The sequence below is a fragment of the Vicugna pacos genome, chromosome 28 (genome assembly GCF_048564905.1).
Source record: "Vicugna pacos chromosome 28, VicPac4, whole genome shotgun sequence".
In the NCBI taxonomy this organism is placed as follows: Eukaryota; Metazoa; Chordata; class Mammalia; order Artiodactyla; family Camelidae; genus Vicugna; species Vicugna pacos.
Genome location: NC_133014.1, coordinates 12081206 through 12105026, shown reverse-complemented (window position 1 = coordinate 12105026; position 23821 = coordinate 12081206). Strand labels below are relative to the sequence as shown.

At 43.2% G+C, this 23821-nt stretch overlaps 1 protein-coding gene across 5 annotated transcripts in view; it reads left to right on the top strand.

The window, feature by feature from the left end:
• Positions 1-23821, top strand: part of RMND5A (required for meiotic nuclear division 5 homolog A) — a 48014-nt gene that overhangs the window by 19708 nt on the left and 4485 nt on the right. For all 5 annotated transcript variants that reach the window (XM_072951514.1, XM_072951513.1, XM_072951511.1 and 2 more), the window contains exons 3-8: positions 7118-7252; positions 8702-8802; positions 17943-18109; positions 18945-19110; positions 20561-20663; positions 22598-22752. In XM_072951514.1, the coding sequence (XP_072807615.1) occupies positions 7118-7252; positions 8702-8802; positions 17943-18109; positions 18945-19110; positions 20561-20663; positions 22598-22752 (827 nt within the window). The remainder of the gene's footprint in view (positions 1-7117; positions 7253-8701; positions 8803-17942; positions 18110-18944; positions 19111-20560; positions 20664-22597; positions 22753-23821) is intronic.

Below are 23821 nucleotides of genomic sequence, written 5' to 3'. Positions count from 1 at the left end.
TGTTCTTGAGAAGATTGTGGTCTAGTCTGGTCATGGAAGAGTGCTTTGTGTACACATAAAAGAACTGAAAAGATCTGAGGCAGCATAAAAGAAGTTTGCATAGGATGGACTCTGCTTATTATAAAAAGTAAAGAGAAGGTCACTGTGTTCTTGATTAATCTAAGGTTTGTGGAGTTGACTTGAAAAAATGGTTAAGATTAGAGCAGCGGAGCCATGAGATATGGTCTTCTGTGCGGCCGGAAGGGAGCTGAACAAGAGATGAGAAAACGGGGGGAAAGGTATAGGTCAAGTGGTAGAGCGCATGCTCAGCACCCGAGAGGTCAAGGGTTCAATTCCCTGTACCCCCTCGAAGCGGAAATCAGTGAGGAAACCTAATTACCCCCCCCCCCAAACAGACAGTACAAGAGCTGAGATAACGCTTGACTCCGGTTAAAGACTCTCAGGGACTGACCTGACTGGAGCGGCTGCGCCTGCCAGGAATAGGGCAGGGTCAGGCCGGGGAAGGCGAGTGATGGAAGGCTGAAGGGTCTGATCCAAGGAGGTTGGGGAAAGGGAGGGAGCGATAAAACCGTTTGAGGATTTGCTTGCCCTCATTGCATAGGATGAAATTAGACCAAGGAGAAGTCAAGAATGGGAAAACAATAACTTACTTACCGAGCAGTGACCGTGTTCCAGGTTCTGAGCTAAGAGTTTTACATACATTTATGGCGCATGATGCACAGACATTATTCCCATTTTACATAGGAGGAAACTATGATTCAGAAATATTAAGTAACATACCCCAGGTCTACAGCGTGGAAATGGTGACTCAAGGACTGGGAAAAGGTCTTACTTAAGAGTTTGTTCCGAAGTACTGTGCTGTATTAGGAAATCATTTAGGCTGGTAATGTTTTAAGGAGGAAAATAATGGTTAAACCACGCTGCCTAAGCTGATCTGCCACTAGATGGGGCATCCACACTGATGAGGCAAAATGATGGCTGTATTAAAAAAAAAAAAAGGAATGGAGTACAGCTCTAAAAAGTGAAATATAGAATATTTTAAGATAGTTCCGGGTGAGCCATTTGGAACTGCCTTTTATGTAGGTATGACTGGGGTGTGAGAGGAGAAAAAGGTATTACTCATTAGAGTGGGTATGAGTTCAGATAAGTGCTAGCTCTCAAGTTGTGTTACTATGTTATGGATAAATCCTTATGTAGTGGAGGAGATGTTGCTGTTAATGAAGGAAGAAAGAAAATTTAAAAAACTAGAAAACTTACCCTGAGTAAGAAGAAAAAGAGCTAAGTTGAATTCTGAAATACAGACAATTTGATTTATGTTTTGGGTGGAATTTTTAGAATTCCTGAAAAGGAATAGTTAATGACAAAGTTATTAAAAATACTGAGGCTAGAGGATGAAACAGCTTGCTTGGTCTCGCATCCAAGTTAGGCTGGATTGAGAGGGGAAACGGGCCTTATACCCATTGAGCCGTACCAGCTAATCCAGTCTGTAATTGTATTCAAGTGATTTTAAATTAATGTGTTTATTAATGCCTCTGTTAATGTCCTTTGGTATTTTTGTTTTTCTTTACATTTGCTAAAATGAAGCTCTTTTAAATGTAGCATCAGAAGATTTGGTGGCAAGGCCTGGCTCTCAGATTCAGTAACTGTGTATTGAAGGCTTACCATGGGATAGGTAACTGATAGATAATTTCGTGTCCATTATGTAATTTGGTCCTTAGCAACACTTTGTAAGGTTGGGATTGTGGTCGGCATATGTAGAAGTGAAAACTAAGACTTTGGTTAAGTAACCTGCCTGAGATCACAGAACTAGAGAGCAAATGTGATAAAAAAGCCCAGGTTTTAAGACTTTGAGGAACCTTTCTCAACAGGAGTTCCTTGAAAGAATTAATTCCTAGCGCCCTGAGGGGCATATACATGAATTTCTCTTCTTTGCATCTAGAATGGTAAGAGGTGTGTGTGCCATCTTCGGGAGAATTAGTAAAACAGTCACTCAGATTTCTTTAGTTGATCAGATAAGGAGGCAGTTGGGGAAGCAGATTACCCAGCACAGAAAGGTATGGGAAAGAATTGGGAGGGGTGGGGATGCATATGTGACAGGTGGTTAGATTGTGGGCTATTTTAAGGGTCTTAAAATCCCCGCAGAGTAGTTTGGCATATATCTGACCATGCCACGTTACTCCCCTTTGTTTATAAAGTAAGAACTGACCAGTATGGCATCCCCCTCCCCTTCCTTAATGTCGCACAACCAACCTCTCTCTTAACTCTGAAAACTAGAGTACGCGTGCCATACAGAGGAGAGACTGGAGCATCTGAAAAGGACACAGTGTCTGTAAGCGCTGATTACAGCGTGCGACTTAATGTGTTTTCCTGCGCAGCGTTTGCAGAGCACCGCTGTCTGCTGTGTGCCTCAACGTGGATTATTTTATCAGAGGGCACGCACCTCATCATCAGCTTTAGTGAGTTTGCTAGTATTACCAATTTTTCCCTAAAGGATTCGTAACGACTTACTATCCTACTGAACATGTACATAACGGTTGCTATTTCCTCAGTTCTCTTACTTGTGGTTGGGGAGGTGGTTATTAGGTTGGTTGGTTTGTTTAATTGATTAATTTTAATGGAGGTGCTTTGCTGTGCTGGGGATTCAACCCAGGACCTCGTGCATGCTGAGCACACACTCTGCCACTGAGCTATACCCTCCACCCTGTTTCCACAGTTCTTACCTGCACTTGGTATTGGCAGACTTTTAAAAAATGTAAATCAAACAGATGGATATGAAATAGTGAACAGTTGTATTAATTTGCATCTCCTTCATCGTTTCTGAGGTTCAGTGTCTGTTTCATCTGGTGGACCATTAGCATTTTCTCCCTTTTGAATTTCTTGGTAATTGTCCATTTCTTAACCTCCTTTGGTTTCTGATCTTTTGTGGGTTGTATGTGAAGCAGATATCTTTTCCCAGCTACATGGAACCAGAATCCAGGTCTTCTTGTTCTGTGTTAAATATTCTCTGCAGTGTACCTCTCACTGCTAAATCAGATTAACTGGATGCTTGGAAGGGAAATTGATTCCTGGTAGGTGCAACAATAGCACATTGTTGGGTTCACCTGCCATTTTTCTTCAAAAGTAGATGGAGAAGTTTAAAGAAAATTAACAGTATTAAAGAATTGGCACTTAGGAATTAAAACAAATACTTTTATCATTACTGTTGTCACTACTTGCTCAATAATTAAAATTTCATAAAATGTGTTTCAGAAATGGATTGTTTTGGGTGAACACTGAAAGTCCGTCCTTTAATCTAACCAGTTTGTGAGTATGTTCATGATATGGCCAAAGAGGTATTCAGATTTCATAGTTTCATGATGGTGTTTTGTTCAAGTTATTTACTTCTGCTCTGCCTAGCTTCCAGAAACTTAATCCATCAAATATGGGAATGATGCTAAAAGGTACATGAGATGGTATACGAATCTGTGTGTCCTAGGTTCCTCTTTTTAAGCTGTGGCATCTTTTGTAGGCAGACACCCCCCTGAATGTGTGCTTTTTTGCTTTTGATTTCTTTTTGAATCCTGCCTTCACATTTAAGAACATCTTTGCACATTTTCTTTCCTTTTTTTCCTCCTTTAAAAACATAAAAGGAAAAAGTATAGTAAGACAGAAGTGCTGATAAGCAGATGTTTCTCTTCACGAGCTACTTCTTGGCTGGTTTGCCGGGCTGCTGACTTCCTGGGCAGCCAAGCAACGAGTTTGGTCACCTAGCAACAGCGGCTGGAACTGATCCTTGCTCTGATGCAAGAACGTGCAGTTTTAACAGAAGAAGTTCTGATACGATACCGCATTTCTTCAACTTGTTTTTACAATTTTAGCTTATATTTTTACTACATGTGAGCAGAAAATAAGCTATGAATAAAGTTTACTTGTTGACCTCAGTGATTTAAACTGAAAAATCACAATGGTAGACGGGAGCTCAGAAATGTTCATCTAATGCCTTGCTTGTTCATGCTTAGTCGTATTTTCCAAGACTAGCAAATAAGTTGTAGAACTTGAATGTAGTAGAGATACTCTGAGTGTAAGAGTGTTTGATTTTTCTTACCACGTGTGTAGTAGTGATGATATATAAAGATACATGAAGAGCCTCTTTGTGAAATTTTAAATTTGTTTCAGTGTTAGACTCTTACATTTTGAAGTTTTCCAGATGATCAAAATTTGCTTTTTGTATATATATTAAGGAAAGATTTGAAGGGATTGTTTTGTTTGAGCAGTTACTGTCTGGTGGTAGCTATTAAAATTCTGACTTAATGTATACTGCCAAAAAAATTATTTTAATATGGTCTGTCCTTTGAACTGACCACTGTGTCTTACAAAGTTGTTTTATTTCTTCCCTGCAGAATAGACACCTGATAAATTTACTGAGGGTGGATGGGATTGAGGGCTCATCATTAAATGAATAAGTAGAAATCTGAAGGTCGTATTTGGATTGAATGGGGTTGAGAGATCAGTGAGGCATCCTCATCAGTCTCAATGATTCTTGCTTACAGGGTGGACTCAGACCTATTTAGAGAGTCCCAGGCAGATTCCTGACTTTGTAATAAATTCTGCAACCTTCAGATACCCATCCCTTTATTCATTTGAATGGCCGTTCATCTGGGGGAATAAAATATGGGAGAGTGTGTGTGACATCAGTCCCCCTTCTGGGCCTCTGCCTTAGTCCAGTAGCATCATCGTCACTTTCAGTGTTCTCATTGTCATGGGAGCATAAAGATACAGTCATTTGCTTAAAAGTATTGATGAATTGTTACGAAATCATCTCAACAGGCAGAATCTGATAAGCAGGTAGGAAATTAGAGAACTTTATTGAAGCAGTTCTGACTTTTCTTCAGTGCTGGATTCAGTCTATGCAGTATGGGCGTCTAGGTACTCTGTGTGATTTACATTCTTCAGGCCAAGCAAGAGGTCTATAAAAAGAAAATGAATAAAAATTAAGGCGCTGAGAGTAATTTTGCTTTTTTGTTTCTGTGCGAGTAATCCCAAATGTTAATGTGTATATTTAGTTTTAGGCTACTGACTTGACATCTAAGAATAGATAGCTCTTTAAAGAAAAACGGGCTGAATTTTGGAGAGGCGAGCTCTCCTGCGCTGTAGTGACTGCAGATGGTTGGTGGTTTGCAGTTTCTGTTGCAGGCTGCTTACTGCCTGTCCTTGTATGTGCTGTAAAATAGCCCTGTGTTGCTTGGACTGTATTTAAGCAGTGATTCACTGAGACTGTAATTTCAGTTAAATCTAAATGATCTCATCTAGTTAAATTTATGGGTTTGGAATAAAAAAAAAGGAAATGTAAGAGTTTTATCAGGGGGTACTGCCTTTGTCCCTGAGAACAGAAACTAATATAAGTTCAGACTGCGTTGAGATGGAGGTGCGAGAAAACGGAGGGAGGAGAGCATGGGATTGCCCGTGTTCTGTGGGTGGTCGCAGGGCCCGTTCCTGTTCCCCGCGCCGGGGCTGGAGGCCGTCTCCTGCAGCTCCCCGTCCACGTCCGGCGCCCCGTGCTGGGTTTTAGCTGCACTGCATCCAGGCTGAGGGGTGTTGGGGGAGGAGAGTAGTCGGCTCACCACCGGTTCTTTGCCTTCCTCCCCAGTCCGCTTACTCCTGTTCACTTTTCAGTTTCCTCGGGTAGCTAGTCCTTTCAGGCCTGATTCGGTAACCGCATTCAGTGGGGGAGACGGGGTGGGATGTGCTTTCTCTGTCTTACCAGAACCCGAACCCTCAACACTTGTGCTGTATCGAATCTTTTAGCTTTTGCTATGAAAGGAATGTTTGCTCTTTGCGTGGAGAGTGGTAGTCTCCAGTGATAATCTTTGCTAATACTTTAGTGTATATATTCTTCCAGATTTTTCCCATAAGCATTTCCACGTTTATTTTTTTGTTGTTATTTTCATTTTTTTTTTAAGCAGAAATGGGGCCATAATTTTGTAGAAGTTGCTGTTTTTCACTTTAGGTGTTTTGGACATTCCTCCATGTTAGTAAATACAGAGCAACGAAGCTCGCTTTGTAATTGTAAATAGTAATGCCAGCGTAGTAGCAGCTACATTTATTTAACCACTAAGGGAGTCTGTTCATTTGCCAGGGTTGCTGTAGCCTGGTGTCCCAGCCTGCCTCCTTGTGTCATTACGTGGTGGCTTCGTCTGCTTGGGCTGCTGCAACAAAATTCCAGAGAGAGACAGGAGCACCAGGCTTACCAGACTAAGGCCCCACCCTTATGACTTAATTTAACCTTTATTGCCTTCTCCCAGACTCTGTCTCCAAATATAGTCACACTGGTTGTTAGGGCTTCAACGTAAGAATTTGCAGGGGTGGGTGAGCGGAAACACAGACATCTGGTCTGTAGCACACGGTTTTCCCTCTGTACCTGTCTGTGTCCTCATTTCGTCTTTTTATAGGGATACCAGTCGTGGTGGATTAGGGTTCACCCTGATGGCCTCATTTTGTAAGGCACTGGAGTTAGGGCCTCAGCGCAGGAATTGTGAGAGGAAGCGGTTCAATCTGTGGAGGGAGGGGCTGTTAATTTCTCCACTTATGTAAGGAAGCAGAAGCTCGAGGACCTTAAGTGATTTGGCCACGGTCACGTAGCTAGTAAGATAAAACCAGGATTCAGACCTGGGGAGATTGGCCCCAGAGCCTGCTCTCTTACCCACCTGGCCATCCTCCTGTTCCCCACCCCACCTTGGCACTGCAGCTGTTAGGATGGACCGTGGATTGTTTAATACCCTTTGTTGGACATAATGGGTTTTCCCCCCCTACTAGACAGTGATGCATTGAACATGGTTTTACCTCCGAAAGTATTGCCATTGTACAACGCCTAGACATCAATTTGTTGACAGAAGTTGTTATTAAATTTATTTTTCCAAGATGCCCTCAAAATGTGTTTATTTACTCTTTCGGCAGTAATCATTGAGAGTGACAGGTTTTAGGAAACCATTTCCTGACGTGGGCAACAGAAATCGGAATGGGTACTTACTGGAGGTGCCTCGGCGTGAAACGCAGGCCGTTCTTTCTGTTAAGCAGGCGAGGTGAATACAGAGTGATCTATCCTGGTCAGTTCATGATTCACTTTCTTTCTTTTTTCCAGAATTTTGATTCTGACATTAGCAGCGTGGGGATAGATGGCTGCTGGCAGGCGGATAGCCAGAGGCTCCTCAACGAGGTGATGGTGGAGCACTTCTTCCGACAGGGAATGCTGGACGTGGCCGAGGAGCTCTGCCAGGTGACGTGTGTCCGCCGGGCGGGGGCGGGACGCAAACAGGGGCGTTCCTCGCGGCTCTTAAGTCTTCTAGCCACAGATAGATTTTTAGTATTAAGCATCAGGGCTGACCTCATTTGATTAAGAAATCTTTTTTTTTTTTTTAATAAATCGGTGAAAATGATAGTCCTAGAACTTGTTATTCAAATTATTTCCTTATTCCTGCCCAGGACATTGGTCCCGGGTTATCAATAGGATCAAAAGTGATGCAACTTTTTCAAACATTTCCTCTTTTGATAGGGAGGTTTAGTATAGCAGAGAAGAAAAAAGGACAAAGAGGTTTATGTTTGTTCTTCTGATCTGGCCCAGCTTAAAGAATTTTTATTGGAGTGAAGATAGTTTACAATGTGTCAGTTTCTGGTGTACAAGAATTTTGTTTATCAAATGAATTTCAAGCTAAAACTTCAAGCTAAAGTGAGAGATATATGTCTTTTATTTCTGTTAGACAAGATAGCTCAGAACAGTTTACCAATACCACATAGTCATAACATTGGCAGCTGCCCTGTACTGAGTATTTACCACCAGCCAAGCCCTGCCTTTGTTCCTCACTGCAACCGTGTAAGAAATCATTGCTCCCATTCTATAGATGAGGAATCTGAGGTCTGGAGAGGTAACCTGCCCAAGGCCATACAGGTTCTTAGTGGAGGAACTAAGATTCAGTTCCAATTCATGTCTTCAAATTCTGTTCTAAGCCACTGTGTACTATTGTATTTTCCATTTAGAGAGATGGACCATAAGGATTAAATAATTTAAAGCCAGTCTGTAAACCAAACCTCTAATCTAAGCCTTTTCTATTTTAAACAGTTCAGATGAGCAATAGCTCAGGTCTTTCTCTGTGCATTATGGGATTTTGTGTGTGTGTTCATATAAATTTCCTGAAGTGAATTGTATTATCTAGGATTAAGTTTGTTTACAAGTAACAAAGACCCACCATGCCAATGGCTTAAACACAAATGAAGTTTGCTTCTCTTACACAGAAATAGGAGGTAGTAAGCCACCCAGAGCATGGGTGGCAGCTGTGCCCCGTGAAGCTCTTAGGACCCAGGCTCCCGTAGCTCTACTGTTTCTAAGGTGTCCCTGCCTTCCTGGTCCAGGGTAGCCAGAACCCCACTGGTCCCTTGTGTATTCCAGGAAGGGGCGAAGAGTGTATGTTTATTGTGTTTCATTGGCCAGAACTTAGATCTTGCAAAACCATGCTCAGCTTTATTCCACGTGGTATGCGCCCAGCTAAAATTTGGGGTTTTGCTGCTAAGAAGAATGATACTGAGGCCCAGTCATCAGCCTCTGTTGGAGAAGTTTGTGTTGAAAAGAAATTATCTTTAATGGCTTGCCTCATTTTATGATGTAAAGTATGCTTTTACCATATCTCTTTACTCTGATTCCTGCTAATGAAAGTTCTTTTTATTTTTTCAGGAATCTGGTCTTTCTGTGGACCCAAGCCAGAAAGAACCTTTTGTGGAGTTAAATCGAATATTAGAAGCATTGAAAGTCAGAGTTCTGAGACCTGCTCTGGAGTGAGTTACTGAGTTTGTTTTCTTTTGAATATTCTGGAGAACTCTCTGTAAGAAAACGTAATTAGAAAACACAGAGACTTTGAGATGTATAAATATCTATCTCTCTCACCTGGGGTAGACTTCAGAGAAATCAAGGGAGAATGATTTCTTTGAGCTAAGTGAATTTGGGGAATATGCAATATGAGAAAACGGTTAGAGCTTACTTCACTTATCAGTTGGTCTGAATTCCCATGAGAGAGGAGGGTTTCCTGTATCCAGACTTTATGACCACTTTAGACTAGCATTATAACTGAAGTACTGTTGTTCACCTGGTTTGAATTTGATATTTGAACTTCCATAATGCACTGGGTTCGGTGTTAGCATTTAAAAAAAAAACAAAACATTGGCTATTGGTACTAAGTGCTATACACAAAGAGAACAAATAACGTTACAGAGTTTTGCTCTAATTACCACTGTAAAACTGAGTGATACACTGTGAACTTGTCGTTGATGTGAATTATCTGAGATCACTGGGTAAGCTCTGATAAACATCATCCTAGAGCAGGATTGGCAATGTTTTCCATAAAGGACCAGATAGTCAGTGTTTTAGGCTTTGCAAGACACATGAGGTCTCTGTTGCATGTTTTTCTTTATTTTATTTTACAGCCCTTTAAAAGTGTAAAAACAAAAACAAAAACAAAAAATCATCTTGGCCATCTGGCATACACACAGGCAACAAGCCATATTTGGCCCTTGGCCATAGTTTGCTGAGCCCTGTCCTAAACTAATGTGGGGATTATCAGGTTATTTTATTTTATTTTATTTATTTATTTTTTAGGTTTTTTGTTTTAAAAAGAAGATAAGCATGAAAGGGAGGGAGGGAGGAAGGGAAGTTACAAAATAAAAGAAAGAAGCTGGATGAAAGAGACAGTGGCATTGTTGTGAGGCTGGAGCCTTAGGATCCTGGTGTTTTAAGACTGGAAGCATTTGTGATCATTGTCATCAGGAAAAAAAAAGTTGGAAAGATCCTTGCTGGTTTTTATAAAATGCACCCCCCCCCACTAACTCACTTGATTCTTCATAGCTTTATTTTCTGTTTCTCATCATTTCTCAGTTCTTAGAAAATTTTGCAAAGTTCTAAAACCAGCTCGGATAAATAGATAGATTCCTGTTGTAAATTTATAAATTACAAATTTCTGTATAAATTGTAAACATGAGGTAATGCATTTATTTTAATTCTTTAAAGATAAATGTTACTTAAACAGCACCATTGTGTACTATGCATATTAATTACCTTTATAGTTCATTTGATTTTTTTTAAAGTAGATTTTATTGCAACATGCCAGTGGGATTATGTTTAATTACCTCTAACATCCCTTAAAAAATAGCAGCCACTCTTGTGTTTTCATGTTTAACCTGTGTGATTACACACCTGTAAAAGGAGAACAAAAGAGCCTAAATATAAAACTGTACCGGGTTTCCCAGTTGTTTTGTAAGTGATTTAGAAACAATGTATGAGTTGCTATTTAAGGGAGTGTTTGTATATCCATTAGATTTCTCAGGGTTTTTCGTCAAATTTTTATTGCATACTTACTATGTTACCAGGGACTGTGTGGAGTAATCGGACTGCCTTAGCCCTCAAAATACTCAAGGCTTTTTTTCCTTTTGGAATGAAGATTCATAAGACCCTTTTAACTTTGTGCTTTTTCTATAAGATTTGGATTTCTTACTGATAACTGCGTCACATAAATCAATCATTTCTGTAAATGGTTTTTGTTATTTGTAGCCTCAAGCAGTGTCTCTCAGGCAAAAGGAGGCCTCGTTCCACCCACTTGGCAGTAGCAGTGGAAATTACTGTACAGCCTGTCCCTGGGTACCCCGAGGGATTGGGTCCAGGAACCAAAATTTGTGGATGCTCAAGTCCCTGATGTAAAATTTGGCCCTCCATATCTGCAGGTTCCACATTCGTGGATACGGAGGGCCAGTTCTACAATAAAAATGTTCTCAATTTGCTTTTCCAGGAGTATTGCCCTGTTCAATATCCGCACGTGGGATATAGTGATAATGATATTTATCTCTTCTTAAGAGTGCTTATTACATGCCTAGCATTGTTCTAAGCCTTTTACATGTATTAACTTATTCAATCTTTATAATTCGCCATGAAGTAAGTACTTGATTTACAGAGGAGGAATTGAGGCCTGGAAGATGTTCCATGAAAAAAAGGACATGGAATCAAAAGGTTATTGGAGAAAAGCTTCGCATGATATTCTCTAATACTCTCCTCTGAGAGATTACAGTGAAGAACTTAACTGTGTAAAACCCAGTGTTTCCCACGCACGTTTAACCAGAGTCCTTGTCTCCCCCAACCCCCAGTAACACCTACTGAAACTCACAAAAGTAGAATTCTGTAGAACGTAAGTTTGGAAAATGTTTGTTTAATAGAAATCTCCATTACAGCAAGTCACACATTTCCAATTCTTGCCTATTATTGGTGGATGCAAAGCAAATATTTCCTCAACATCTTTTTGGGCAAAGAACAGAAAATTCACTGTACTCAACTTGTACCAAAAGTGGAAAAATATGGGGCATGAGTTTGGGGAATTCAGGTTCAGACATAAGGAGGAAAGTCTTTCCTGTTTCACATGTGGCATCTTCTCCTGGCACCTGCTGGGAGGAGGCATCGTGGGGCCACCCCAGGAGAGAGAGAAGGTGAGCAGCAGTTCCAGGCAGCCTGTGCAGTGGAGGCAGAGACCAGCCAAAAAGGGTACTGTGGAAAGGGGCCATGGAAGGACTAGATGAGAATGAAGTCTGGTGGGTGCTGGCTATCGACTGCAAACAATAAAAGACCATGGAAAGAAGGCAGTAAAGAATGGTGCCTGGCAGAGAGAAGTAACAGAAGAGCAGCTAACGAGAGATGCAGATGTAGTCTAGGGTTCTGCCCACCCTTTTGTTCCTGCTCCTATATTTCTGAGTGTGGGTACAGGTTTTTCTTGTCATCCAGATGGCTTTATCTATTTTTTTAAAATTCCTTTTGGCACCTAGCATAGTGCTTATTTCACAGGAGGCACTCAATAAATGATAGCATAGTTCGAAGGAGCACTTTGAACAAACATGACCTCCTGCTTCATGTGGCAGATAGAAGCAAAGCCAGAAATAACTAATGTCAACAGAGGATAGCAGAAACTTACTACGAGGAGATGGAGAAACTTTAGAAGCTGTCCTTGTAGCTCTGTGCCAACCAGTTATTGACTTTTGGAAAGTGCCGTCTTGAGGGGAAGCCAGTTGGTTGCCTTCCTAACGGTGTTTCAAAGAGTAATATTACCTTGGTGGATTTGCCGCAGGCTAGGATCTGACTTTCAACCTTGCAGACTTAAAAATCTGTCTCTTTCAACACTCAGGCCTCCCAGCGCTAGTTCACAGGAATATGCAGTTCTGTTTGCAGAGCCTCAGCAGAATGCCATGAGGGGACAGAAACTAACTGAATGATTACAAGAAAGAGATAGAGAAGTTACAGAGTATTTCACAGAAGAGAGACAAGCTGTTCTGTTAGACTGGCCCGGCCATGAGCAGTACCAGGCGAGCCTGGTGAAATTCGAGAGGGCTCCATCCCTAAGCCTAGCGATTAGGTGAGGCTAGAAATAACAACCACAGGGGAGGTGAGATGAGCTTGCCTTGTGGCTTCTGGGTGGAGTGTGAACGGTGTTCTGAGGAGAAGAAAGTGCTTGCTGGACTGAGAGAAATGGTGGTATCAATGACTGAAACACAGTTCAACAGCACAGAAAGGTTTTAGGAAATCAAAACGAAGGGAGCCAGGCCGAGGTGCCCAATCGCTGAGCCTGGACTGCCGCTGGGAAGGAGGGTGACACCTTTCAGGTGTCCATTTTCTCCTTATTAGTTCTGGCTTCCTGTAGGTGGGCGGCCTTGCTGGTTCAGGCGTCTTTAACAGCCATGTAGAACCGCAGAATAAGGAAAGCTCTGATGGATGTACCATTGGAGAAAAGGAATCAAGGTCTGAACAAGTTTGATCCCCCCCCCACACCGTTTGAGGGTTTCTGTTTTGTTTTGTTAAGTGGTGGGGGTTCTTAATTCTGAGTGGGCGGAAGAGGTGAGCTGAGGAATACGTTTTTAACCCACTGTGCCTGTGCGCTGAGTCTGGTGCTGTAGGAGCGACTCTGCTAAAAAGAAGCTGATTGAAAATGGAAAGGGGTGCCCCGGGGGAAGAGTACAGAAGGAGAAGCAGCACAGTGGAATATAGAGGCCAAAAGAGGAGAGAGTGCTTGGGGTGGTAAAACCACTTTCAGTTGTCTGTTTCATGTTTGTTGCTGGCCCAAGTCTGTATGAAGTTCAAGGCAGTGGATACTCCTCAAGAGAAGGAGTAGACCTGGCCGTCTCTCCTCTGGATCCAGCCTCACCAAGGACTTGAGCGCTACTGGAAAGGGGTGGGCAAGCCATGACTGTAGAGAGATTGAGAATCATCTTTTAAAAAAAGGGGAAATTGAAATGAACTATTCCTGAGGACCAAAACTAGGCCAGGAAGAGGAATGAAAGGGGCCCTCTGGAATTTGTCCTTATAAAATGCTGACCTCTTACTAATTTAGGCTTATGAAGCACTTGGTGTTGTGGTAGGAAATGGGCACTAAATAAGGCAGTGTCATACTTCATAAAATCTGCAGAACTGTGCTGTCCTGCATGGCGGCCACTTGTCACATGTAACTGTTGGGCACTTCTGCTGAGCTCTGCATGACTCAGAGCCTCCTGTAAAGTTGAAATGTGAATATTGTTTAAGTAGATTCAAATGCATACCTATTGAGTTGACTTTTTCTTAAATAGCACGTAAGAAGGACAGAGATTTACACCAACTCTGAGATGAGTGAAATGTTAGTGGTTCCAGCGATGGAGTCAACTCATATATGAGAATTTACCACCTGAAAATATCTCAGGAATGAAATGAAATGTCTCAGAAATCCTAAAGCAGAGTTACAGGGTTCTTTTTTTGGCTGAGCTTGATTTTTGCCTGTCTCTGAATTTTTTAAGCACGTGATTCAGTCACCAGTGCCATTCAGGCAGGTCCACAACTGTGGAGTAAATAATGTTACTCGTTTCCCTGAACTTCAGCTTTTTTCCCCAAGAAGATAGTTCTAAGATAGATTAGAAAAAGAAGATATTTGTAAACCTTTAAAAAAAAAAACTGCCATGAAGGATTGTAGCGGAACGTGCTGTAAGAATTGGCAAGAGGTGTTTTTATTCAATATTACCAGAAATGGACACCAACCCAGGTCAGCAAAATTGTGAGAGAGAAACAGACGAATGCTGTCAGTTAGGTTCCTGGGGACGAACGGCTGACTGTGATGGTGGAACCTGTTTTATTTAATTATTTTGGGAGTAATGTGGAAATTCTAAATATGGAGCTAACAGTGGGCCAAGTCTTTTTGGAGGCCTGACAGTTAGGATAATTATTGCTTTGCGTTTCTGTGCGACAATTGATTAGCCATGGGTTGATTTTAACTTAGTCACCAAAGTAAGTAGTATTGTCTTGAGGTCTTTTTATGGAAGAGGCCCAGAAGGTCTGCTTATTAGGAGAATGCAGTGGCATTGAACAGAGAGAACTGTGACAGTGATGGCCTTACTGGGTTTAATTTTTTTTTGTCTACAGTGTTTCTCTGAACACAGAATGGTTTCAAAGCTGACAGTGCTCTTGGGGCCCACACTGGAGATTAGGGAGCTGAGTTTCTTGTAAAAAAAACTACTGTAAAGTTAGTCATGTAACTGAATGTTTAATTAGCTTGCTGGTTGTAGTGTAGTGGTGGTTAAGTTTTTCAAAAATTAAGGATCAAGAGTTTTCTGCTAGAAATGCCATTAACCAGAGTACAGCACCTCTTCCCGTAACAGCTCATTAACTAGTTTTTTGTCTTCCTGGTCACGTGTCTTCTAGGGCCTTGTAGGCAGGTGGATGAGTACGTTTTTGGTGCCAGTTTTGGTTTTATGCTTTTGTGGTTCTTGTGTTTCGTAGGTTTTGGATTTGGTTGTATCAGGTTAATTAAGGCTGTGACTGTCTTCTGCCCCTTAGTCCTGCTCAGTGAATCAGATACCCAGATATTCAGTGTGAACTTCCAGCTGAGAAAACTTCAAAACTTTTTGAAGAGGATTAACGTACACATGCTGATGGATCCTATTCCCACAGAGTTGATTCTGTAGGAATCCAGGCTGCACTGAGTATGACATGGGAGTGCCCAAGGAACTCTTTTAAATGTAATTTTCTTATTGAAAATATGGTCCTGGAGAACATTAGTCTTCATCCATTCAGTTAACACACATTAAATAGCTTGTTACTGAGTGTCTGTGTCTGTGTGCCATCTCTGCGGTTGGTGCTTTAACTACCCCGTCATTTAATGCCCACAACCCTTTGAGTTGCCCCCATTTTATCTGAGAGCAGCAGGGAACAGGTTGCCCAGGTTCAGCAGCGCAGCGCCGGGGTTAATCCATGCCCGCCTGGCCCTGCTGACCTGCGCTTTCCATGGGAGGGGTGCCGAGGTGAGCAAGGCAGAGCCCCTCCCTCCCTCCAGGGACTAGAAATGGTCCTTCCATGTAGACTGTGTCAGGAGCCATGAGAGAGATCTGAATAAAGAACTAGAGTTCTGTGCATGGAGAGATTGTTAAGAAACTTGTAGAGAATGCTAGGGCCTGGCATTTTTCAGTTCTGTTTTCAGCTACTCAGTTTGCGTTTGATTGTCCTTTTGCAAAAATATAACAAACACTTACATTGGGAGATAGGACCACGGCTTCTAATTTCAGAGGGGACAAGTCTTCCTTCTGGACACATCACTGTTGATGGTAACACAAGCTGCCAGACCAAGTTGTCTGAAGATGCTTTGCGTGGTTTTCTTGGCCTGCACCTCTCTCCCTCTGTTCTGTTCTCAGCAGGCCTCTTATTTTCCTCTTTTAATTCTTTACGCCACGTGACAAATGCCTCTGATTGATCCTGTTGGCCAGCCACTGTGCTGCGCCTCCTGTGTTGTGTAACTTCCTTCTGGGCATAAACCTCTCTCTGGGCTTTTCCAGCGCAGCTGTCCCTCCTCTCACGGAGAAGAGTGGAGGGGCAGAGAGCCCGGTGCTGCTGGGTTCAGTTCCTCAAAAGGCCTAAAGGGCCTTCTTTGCCTTCATACAGTAATCTCCTGTCGCTGAGATCCTTATGTTTTTTTCTGTCCTATTTCTTTTCTCTGCTGAACCTGTGGGCGGTCCTCTCTGCACAATTCCAGTATGCTCAAATTCATTTACCACAGTTGGGTTAAATAACACCGATTCCCCAGCAACACGGTTCAAATTTGTTTCCACAATGTATTAATTGAATGATTGCATAAAACACAAACTCTTTGCCAGCGCTTCAGTCCGCAGCTCACCACGTAAGTAACACGTGTGCATCGTGATCACAACCGGTCGCATTCCTGCTGCTTCGGTCTGCCGGTGACTGGTCACAGTCCATGCTGTGGTCCATACATGACATCCAACTTCGCTGGAGTCATTACTGATAAAAATTCTGATGACTGGAAGTTTTTTTTTCTATATAGCACGTCTTTTTCCCCCTTTAACATGACATCGTGGACATTTCCCTATAAAAATGAAATTGATTTTTTTCTTCTTTTGTGAATTGCCCACTTACGGACTTTGTCCTTTTCTGTTGTCTTTCATCGGTTACTAAAATTTGTAGTTACTCTCTGTTAGCTCCCTTCTTTGACTATTGCAAACTCTTGTGCGTATGCCTCATATCAGAAACAGAAAAAGGAAAAGCTCACTGCCTCTTCTTACGTGTTAGTAGGAAGGATGCTCACGCTTCTACGAGTGAGAAGAGGGTAGGAAAAATTTATGGTAAGTGACCTGATTTAAGTACATTTCCTGGGATCTGAAGTCAGGCAGGTGCCTGGCAGACTGGAGAATGCCCAGAGCACAGTCCTTTTGGTACTGATGGCCGGTGCTGGGCATTCACAAAGGAGAGCTGCTGGAGTTCCCTTGTGGGTGTCGGCAGGATTCACCAGACTTGGTGTTGCAGCTGGACCACATTAATCTAGTGCCAGGTCAGGATCCAAGCCGTACTTAAATTTAAGTAAATATTTCCAAGGTCCAAGTAATTAATATTTTAAAAAATCACTTTGATTTTTGAGGTCAGAGAAGCTTCATGCACCAGCAAGTGGACTGGAATATTTGTATGCATGTGCAGCCCTTTCGGGGAAGGGTAGGTTCCGGTGAGAGTGCAGCTCTGTGAAGTCTAATCCCAGTCAACTGATTGACTATGAGTAACTTGAAGCATTTCACTCTTGCGGTTTGTAGGATAACTCGGTAGTTCAGATCCTGAGGGTCCTTGGTGAATTAGGTTAACTGGGGAGTATTTGTCCAACTAAAGATCAGATTAAAGAAGGTGATACTGACATCTTCTGCATGTCAATGTGTTAGAGAAATAAAGCAGTGCTTCTTAACACTTGCTTGCAAGTGTGATTTTAACACCTGCTGATACCCTTTTCGGCTGAGTGCTTACCTTAAACTGGTAGTCCCGTCTCCAGATTGGTTATTCCAGCTGTTTGGACTAGTGCGTGTTGTTCTTTCCCGCGTTAGCACTGTGTACACATCTTTTTGGCAACGTGTGCTACACTGTGTGGTATTCCTGTAGCTTTATCTACCTGATTAGAATGAAAGCACTTTGAGAGCAAAATACCTGTGTTTACTGTTTTTCGTCTCAAATCAAGTAGCACAAAATCTTGCACGAGTGGAAGTTTAAAGATAGATGGAATCAGACTCTTGTGATTCGATTATGGACATGCCGGTTTAACGGGCAGGGAGTATCGTGGATATAAGCAGCGAGCAGTCAGCCTCCTGGCTGCCACTTGCTTCAAAGTGTAGCTTTGTACAGTCCCAAATATGTCAGAGTCAGTCTTGTCTTGGTGTAAAATTGTCATCTAACTTAATATTTTTTCTTTCTTTCACTGGCTGAAGAGCATCTCTAGATGCAGTTTTTTTGCAAATAGAAGTGCCTGGGCCAGGGGGTTGTTGTTACCACTGACTCCCACAAGATGGCAGACTAAACCCGTTTTTCGTGTTAGGGTTCAGACAGTTTTTCACACACATGGCTGTGCTCATAATTACTGTTCAAATCTTTCTTGGTTTTTTTTCAGATGGGCAGTATCCAACCGAGAAATGCTTATAGCCCAGAACAGCTCCTTGGAGTTTAAGCTTCACAGACTATATTTTATTAGCTTATTAATGGGCGGAACTACAAATCAGCGAGAGGCATTACAATATGCTAAAAATTTTCAGCCATTTGCCCTAAATCATCAAAAAGGTGAGTCTAGAGTCAGGTTGTTCTTTAGTGTTTGGAGCAGGTCTGTAGCCGCCACAGGAATTTAAGTTGTCTTAACTAGATCTGATAGATACTCGGTAATAAACTGAGACAGTGGTGGATGCTCGTCACTTACCGCAAGAGCTCTTGACTGGCTCTGGAACAAAAGTAAAATGTTACACCCTCGTAAGTGCAAAGTCAGGGACATTGCATTTTTGGAGAGTCTGTGTTAAACTAAGAGGAGACAGAGTGAGGCGTTCTGCACTCACTGCCCCCCCACCCCCACCCCCGTGTTGTCGTTGCCACGGGCGCCCCGGGTGGCGGCACTTAACCCCGAGTGGGGTGTGGGAGGCCTGGCTGGTTTCACAGCTAGAGATGCGTGGCGGCCCCGTTTGTGACAGGGTTGTTACTGCTCCTCTAGATGATGGTAATTAAAGTAATTTTAAGTTCAGTATTTAGTGCTTTCATTTTTTCCCTCTCTTTTTCTTAATGCTGCTTCTTTATTAGAAACCAAGCTTAAGGACCAGAATTTTATTTTATTCATTAAAACTTTTTAAATTTATTTTTCTGGGTGGGGATTTCTTTGGTTATTTATTTATTTATTTTTTAACATGAAGACACTGGGGATGGAACCTAGGACCTCGTGCACGCTAAGCATGCGCTCTACCACTGAGCTATCCCCTTGCCAAGGACCAGAATTTTAAAAGACGTTGTTAGTCAGTTATTTGGGGCTATGTCAATATACTTGTGGAAATTTTGGTCTTTTCGGTGAATTCCTTGCAAGCTCCCCTTCAGGTGTGATCACTCACTCCTCCAAACTGCTGCTGCTTTTGTTCAGACATTCAGGTTTTGATGGGAAGCCTCGTGTACCTGAGACAGGGGATCGAGAACTCGCCATATGTTCACCTGCTTGATGCGAACCAGTGGGCTGACATCTGTGACATCTTCACGCGGGATGCCTGTGCCCTCCTGGGGCTCTCCGTGGAGTCCCCCCTCAGTGTCAGGTATGGAAACTGGTCTTGTCTGTTACTGAGACACTCATTTGGTCAGTTCTGTCTAATTTGTTGTCTGGTTCTTGATATTTAAAGCTGAAGGAACGTTTGTCTTTCTGCAGTTGGTACTTCAAGAGTTCATCACAACTGGCGGTGACAGTTTTAGAGCAGTAGTTAACCAGAGTGTGGCCTGTGGTCCTTTGGGGGGTCTCTGAGGGCCTTTTCCACTGTGTCGACATTGTGGGTTAAACTGCTCCCGCCTGAGCCCAGATCAGGGCAGTGGTCCCAGACCCCACAGGGACGTGCGGGATTCCTCACCAGTACACGCTTGGCAGTTTAAGACGTTAGTTTTACTTAAGAATGTTCTTGACAAAACATTGAAAGCTACTCATTTTATTAAGTCTCAGCCTTTGAGCACACATCTTTTCACTACTCTGTGTGCCCAGGTAGGGAGCTCACAGAAAGCACTTCAGCTCCATGTCATGTCATGAGACAGTGACAGTTGTCTCAAGAAAAAGCAGCTGTATGGTGCTTAAGTTATGAGCTAAAAAACTAGTTGCCTTTTCCCTGAAATGCAGTTTTTACTTGAAAAACCACTGAAAGACCAACTCTGGTTCTTCACACTCAGGTTTTTGGCAGATACGTATTCAGATGAGTGACGTGAGCCGGTCGCATCAGGGAAAGCAGGTGGCAGTGTCTTTTGCCACAGTGATAAAATTCAAGACTTGAAGCCAAAATAGAAATTTGGGGAAATGTAAACCCACCATTGTGAGCTTGACAGCTTCCCAGTGCTTAAAAGATGTTCCCAGTGAGACTGGTGGGGATAGTAATGAATTTGAACTTTTTGATATTGTATAATGAAATGTGCTAACACTTGGAAGATCAGTGTGTTCTTACAAAATCTTGCATGAGAGGAAGATTCATTCAGAGTACAAGACTGTTGGAGTTTAGTGGGGCAGGGTACCGGAAAATACAGGGGCAAGGATTCAGGTGCCACTTTGCAGCTCAGCTTAAAAAAACTACTACCTGGTGAGTTTTGGTGCAGCCCTGGCCAGGTCGCTTTCTTCAACTGAGGACAGTCCAGGAGAGGGACTCGACCAAGAGTTGACTGCCAGCACGTCCAGATCTGAGAAATGCGCACTTCTGCCCTGGACAGGGGTGATCTGGGTGGGCAAGGAACTGTGCAAGGAGATGGCTCAGAATGTCGTTGATGTTAACGATGCCATTAATGATGGATACGCAGAGCCTATTAAATCGAGTGGTTTTGTAAACTGTTGAGGTGTGTGTGTGCGCGCACGGGCTCACGCACACACGCGCTGACTTAGCAAAGCAGGGGGCTTTGTAATACTTTGAATCCAGCACCCGGGGCCCTCTGCACGGAGTCTGCAGGAGTTGGTGTTTCCTCAAGCTGAGCTTTCTGACACCTGGCCTGGCACTAACGTTTCCTCTTCTGCCCTCCCAGTTTCTCAGCAGGGTGTGTGGCGCTGCCGGCTTTAATTAATATCAAAGCTGTGATCGAGCAGAGGCAGTGCACAGGAGTTTGGAACCAGAAAGATGAATTACCTGTGAGTTCCACTTTCTTTCGTTCTTGCCTCTCCTGTCGTTAGAAGAACTTGGACATTAAGAATTTTAAATGCCTGTCCTGCCTTTTAATCAGGGAACAGGATTGTAATTGTTTGACGGGGATCCTTTTCCGTATATGTAGACGTGATGAAACCATAGAACTGGGAGCTGGTACATTTTGGAGGCACTGGAGCAGTTTTCTTACCATTACTTAAGAGTGGCAGTGACAGCTCATGAAGGAAAAATACAGGTGGGAAGGGTGGTCTATACTGTAGCGTGCGCTGTGTTCTGTGATGCGGTTGATAAACCACTCACACTGTGGACTTTTAAAAATGTAAAAGCGGTGAGTCAGCTTGATTGGATTCAGTTTTGTCTTAAATATTGATATTTATGGGGTCATGGGTTTGTGCTGGTTGTATTTCCCAATACCAATTAAAATGAGTACATAGCTGTTAAGGGCCGTCCCAGGGACACCCGCAGTCAGCAGTGGCCCTCCCGTGCTGTGTGCCCGCCGCTATCGTGGAACAGGCCGGGGTTTTCAACATCAGCTCCAGTCACGAGCTCTCTAACTTCTCAAAGCGGTAGTTTGTCCATGTCTACAGCAAGGACCATGCTTCTCTTTATGGGGCTGTTGAAGGCTAGAGACAGCATTGGTATGCTGGGGATAGTGTGGACCACAGCAGGCAGTCAGGTTTCGTTGCCATGTGGTTATGACACGTGTGTGTGTTTCCACCAGGCCTCTGACAGGAGTCCCCGTGCCTGTCGTGACAGTGCCACAGGCCCTAATGGGCTAAAACACGCGTTTGGCTTTTGGCTGTGTTTCTGCCCCCCCCCCCCCACCCCGCGCGCGCGCCCAGGTTTATCTGCAGTTATCTCGTTCTTCCAGCTGGTAGCTGGCGGTTGGCTGCCCCAGCTTCTCAGAGATCCGCTCCGATCAAAGGCACAGGTGCGGCCCCAGTCCCGAGTGCGGTCAGGACGCCAGCCGCACCCAGCGGGGCTGCTGCTCGTCTGAGCGGGCGGGGGGCGCCGAGCCTCCCCTCGCCTCGCCGGGGCAGGTGTTCCCAGTTGTGTCGTCAGAACCTTTGACCCTCGGGCCCTGGGCCAGCGCGCACTGAAAGCTGAACTCGCCCGAAGCCCGGGCGCCGGGGAATAGCGCGCTGGGAGGTGCTGGGGTCGAGTGTTTCTCGGAGCTGTTCTTACACTTGGTCGACTTTCTAGAAGAGTCTGAGTGATAGACATTTATACTGACAGCCGTGCTAGATTGAGAAGGAAAGAAACAGGAAGAACCGGCCTTCGTGGAGCCTCTGTCGTGCGCCTGCCACTGTGCTGAGCTGATTCCATAGCTTCTGTTCGTTGTGTTTGCTGGAAGGAGGGAGCCGATACAGGTGCCACTGTCTCGGATGACAGGTTGTGAGGGGGCCTGAGGGTCTGTAAAGCCCTTGTTTCAGGTGGTTTCTCTGGACAGGTGCACACAGAACAGGGGAAGCCCGGACCTGGAGCCCACGTGGCAGCAGCGGCGTTTAGCCTGCGTTAGAGGCGTTGCCAGCCTGGCTTGTGTCGCCAAGCTAAGTGTCCCACAGGAACAGCCGGGATTTCTGCTGGGGTAGCTCTTCGGTATATCCTGAACACATTTTCAGTACAAATTACAGATTTTCGAGAGTGTTTGACTTACAGAGCATTGCCTTGCTCCTCCTCTCAGACATCAGAATTTGGTCTGAAAAGTAGTGTTAAAAATAATTTTGAGGGCTAATTTAGAATTATGAAGTAATACTTTGAATCCCTAAGACTGCCTATTTGAGCAAGTTAGAAAAATGCTGTAACAAGTTGCCGTCAGTTGAGTAGATTTGATAAATGTTCCTTGCTGCCTAGTGCGTATCAGCATGTGGATGGTTATCTGTAATGTAACTTGAGACTCTTAACTTTTTTAAAAAAACAGATTGAAGTGGACCTTGGTAAGAAGTGCTGGTATCACTCTATTTTTGCCTGTCCTATTCTTCGTCAGCAAACAACAGACAACAATCCACCCATGAAATTGGTCTGTGGTCATATTATATCAAGAGATGCCCTGAATAAAATGTTTAACGGTAGCAAGTAAGTGTCTGACTTTTGAAAAATGTTTGTTAAAAAAAAAAAAGGTAGACTTTAGAAATTAATTGATTTCTTAACTATTCATTTAGTATCGTGGGTGTTTTCTGATTTTTTTGTCAGTCCTGAATTTGTTGGTTAGATTTATGGGCGTGGTCTTCAGCCCCTCTCATCCCTTCCCCCTTTACACAGATGGTAGCGTGCTGTGTACTGTTCTGCGCTTTGCTTTTTCACTTAGTGATGCATCTTAGAGGTCTTTTAATGATATAGAAAGAGTCCTCATTCTTTTTTAAAGCTGCAGAATATTCTACCATATGGAAATAGGATCATTTATTGAACCAGTTCCCTAATGATGAGCATTTAACCTTTGTTACTATAGAGTGAATTTACCGTATCTTTGTGTGATATATAAATTTGTAGAATTGGAATTACTAATTCAAAGGATATATACATTTATAATTTTTATACATGATGAGCCCAGCTTTTAAAAAGACAATCTCAAAACTGTTTCTAGCTTAAGTGGCTAGAAGATGTTTCATTGGAGTTGGTTTCAGACCCATTATGGTTAAGTCTTTCTTCTCAGAGAAGCCTCTGGCTTGTAATAAAGCTGCCTGTGCCCTTCCCAGCAGCCCTTGGAGTGCGGGTGAGTGGCCACTAGAAGCCAGACGGTGGTCTTGGTTCGGGCCGTGCTGGGTTCCTGTGTACCTGCAGGTGCAGGCCGCTCTGGGTGGGCCGCGTGTCCTGTAGGCTTAGCAGCTGGCATCAGACCTGCTGCATGTGAGTGGACTGTGACACTCGTACCTCCGAAAGTCATTTCAAGATCGGTGCAAGCTAAACCTTGGAGGAGAAAAGTTGGATTTCCTCCTGAAACCCCAAATGCAGTTTTCAGAACAGTTGTCTTTGTTTTTTGTACAAAATAATTTTCACTGATTTCCACTAAAGAAGAGCCTTTCAGTGTGGGGTCTGGCTTGGATGGTGTTCATTTGTGACGCTGGCTGTTACAGTAAGAGAAAACACAGTTGCCCCTCAAAGCAAAAAACAGTGTATGTGTGTAATTTTTTTAAAGATACTCTGT